This window comes from Aplosporella prunicola (genome assembly GCF_010093885.1).
Source record: "Aplosporella prunicola CBS 121167 unplaced genomic scaffold K452scaffold_156, whole genome shotgun sequence".
Lineage (NCBI taxonomy): Eukaryota > Fungi > Ascomycota > Dothideomycetes > Botryosphaeriales > Aplosporellaceae > Aplosporella > Aplosporella prunicola.
The window spans coordinates 2857-5631 of record NW_022983684.1 but is presented as its reverse complement, the minus strand read 5'-3'; the positions used below and the strand labels follow the sequence as shown (position 1 = coordinate 5631).

The 2775-nt window shown below is 47.9% G+C and overlaps 1 protein-coding gene across 1 annotated transcript; it reads right to left on the bottom strand.

Annotated features, from left to right (window-relative positions):
• Positions 1-1091: 1091 nt before the first annotated feature.
• On the bottom strand, positions 1092-1838 carry K452DRAFT_303710 (uncharacterized protein; the record flags this gene model as incomplete). Its single annotated transcript, XM_033542760.1, has 2 exons — positions 1092-1549; positions 1736-1838. The coding sequence occupies 2 exons, from the start codon at positions 1836-1838 to the stop codon at positions 1092-1094; spliced, it is 561 nt and encodes a 186-aa protein (XP_033390930.1).
• Between the last annotated feature and the right edge of the window lie 937 nt (positions 1839-2775).

Here is a 2775-nt window from a genome sequence, read left to right as displayed (position 1 = left end):
ACACGCACCATATGGACTGCTCCAGCCACTCAAGGCACCTGAACGGCCCTGGCAATCGATCTCGTTAGACTTTATCACGGATCTACCACCCTCGAAGGAGCTACTTACTAGGGTAAAATACGACTCGATACTCGTCATCGTCGATAGGCTCACTAAGTACGCGTATTATCTGCCCTACCTCAAGACGGCAAACGCGGAAGAACTCGCCTATACGTTCCTCAGGACAATCCTCGGCAACCACGGGTTACCAGAAGAGCTAGTATCAGACAGAGACAAACTGTTTACATCCCGATTCTGGCAGACTCTCACCCGTCAGCTTGGTTTAAAACACAAAATGTCCACAACGGCTTATCCGCAAACAGACGGACAAATAGAACGAACAAATCAGATACTGGAACAGTACCTACGTTGCTACGTTAACTACGCACAAGACAATTGGGTAGAACTCTTACCTCTTGCCCAGTTCGCGTACAACAGTGCCAAGGCAACAACCACCCAGGAATCGCCGTTCTACGCCAACTACGGATATAAGCCAACGGCTTACAACGAGCCGCAACCAAGTTAATCCTTAGCCCAAAAAGGAATCCTAAAAGCAGACCAGCTGAAAGAACTGCACAGACAGTTAAGCCTTGACATAGAATATAACGGATTTCTAATGTCAAAATATTACAATAGGCGGCACCAGGAGGCACCGACCTTTAAGGAGGGGGATAAAGTATACCTTCTCAGAAAAAATATCCGGACAAAACGGCCGAATAACAAATTAGACTTCAAGAAACTCGGACCGTTCGAAGTTGACAAACAAATTGGGAAAGTCAATTATCGCCTCAAACTACCGGACACAATGAAAATCTTCCCAGTCTTCCATGTCTCACTGCTGGAATCGGTACTAGAAAACGCCACCGCAGTACAACAGACAGAGGAAATGATACCGGAAAACCCTGACGCCGACGAAAACCAAGAATGGACAGTCGAGAAAGTCCTAGACAGTGGACACGTTAACGGTCAATTCCGCTATCTCCTAAAATAGGAAGGAAATTGGGATAATACCTGGGAACCACCTGAGAACTGCGACGGATGTCAAGAACTTATTAAGGAATTCCACCGCCGAAATCCAGACCGTCTAAAGCCGACACATCAAATTCGCTAGGAAACGGATCAACCTCCCAGAAGGCAGGCATCCGCGCGAAATCCACCGGCTCCGACGTCTCAGGAGGCGCAGTAGAACCAGCCCCGGGGGAACCCACATCAGCAGGACCCGCAGCGGTATTAGCTGAGGACTCGCCACGCAAGCGCTTTGCATGCCGATTACAGCCCTCGCTCTCAGGGTCAACGGCATCCCTAGTCTCGCGAGCAGCCTCGAGTCGCTCAATCTCTTCCAAGTCCTCAACAGTCTTCGCCTTCTTGGAAATCATCAAGCTACCCCGACGACGCAACAAATCTCGTTGCTTGCGCATACGTTGAAGACGACTCATATTCTTCTGAAGCAAATCTAATACCATCTGCTCCTCGGACTTAGTCTGATCGATGGCCCGCTTTAACCGAGTAACTGAGAAGCCAAGTTAGCAAGGAACTAAGAAATAAGGAAGTAACGTACAATCGGAGTCTTCTAAGCCACCACCATCGCAACTAGTTAAGCCGCGACGGACATATTCACTACAACGACCATAGCCCGAATCTATCTTACAAACCACCTCGCGATTAGAAGCCCTACGACGGGCATTCCATAGCATACACTCGGTACAAGGAACGGGCATGGTGTCCCCAAAAGAATCAATCTTAGTTGCCAGAGACTCACGCTCAGCTCGTTGATCGTTACGCTTCCGTTTGGCAGACATGGCGAAAGGACTTACAGAGAAAGAAGAAAGAAGCAGCACAGAACCTAAGATATAGCCTAAGAGGAAAATCTTCGGGCCGAAGATCCTTAAGGAGGGGGATAGTATTATGGACCGCAAGGGAAATCAACCCGCAGGGTCGGAAGGACCTTATGGGAAGAAGGCCCATACGGGCCTGGAGACTACAAGGGCTTAGTAACCACAAGGAGCCGCGTCCCACAAGGTGCCAGCAGACACGTGCTAGGCAAGGCCGTAGGGAAACCAAGACCACAGACCTAGAAAGCCTACAGGGGATTAATGCCCACAAGGGTAGAAGGCAGCAAGCCGACAAACCAACCTACAGAGCGATCAAGGACAAGGAGGGTATCGCGTCCGCTCTGCGATATAAAGAAAGGTTGTTAGGTTGTAGGAAGTCAGCCGTTAGAAAAGTAGCACAAGGATCACATGACTAAGGACGATCCTGCGCATGGACCAATAGATCAGGACTGATCCATCTGCCTAATCTAATACCATAATCCTAAGAAAGGATCTAGATTGTTAATATTTCCTACATATATTTAGACCACGCTCTCTAGCAGTAGATAGGACCTTCGTGGTCAACTTAAAGTATTAATCTCTACCATAAGGTTGATGGTAACACGCCTACACCCGATCCTTTACGTGACTTGTCTCTCAACTTCCTATACTTCTTGTCCTTCAAGGTAAACCCTTCGAACCAATTCACCCGCTAGGCAATTCCAACGCCTAGGCTGAAGAGGCCTCGTTATAGAAGATTTTCCGGATTATATCGATCTTATCTAGTAGAAAAGATGTAGGGAATCCGTAATTTCCCGTTATAATAATATTGTTGTTTTAGGAGAGTCTAATGCCTGAGATAACGGTTTTTCCCCGGTATCCTGCTGTTTCGAAGGCTTTATTGAGCTGTGTTCTAGCGTTGAGT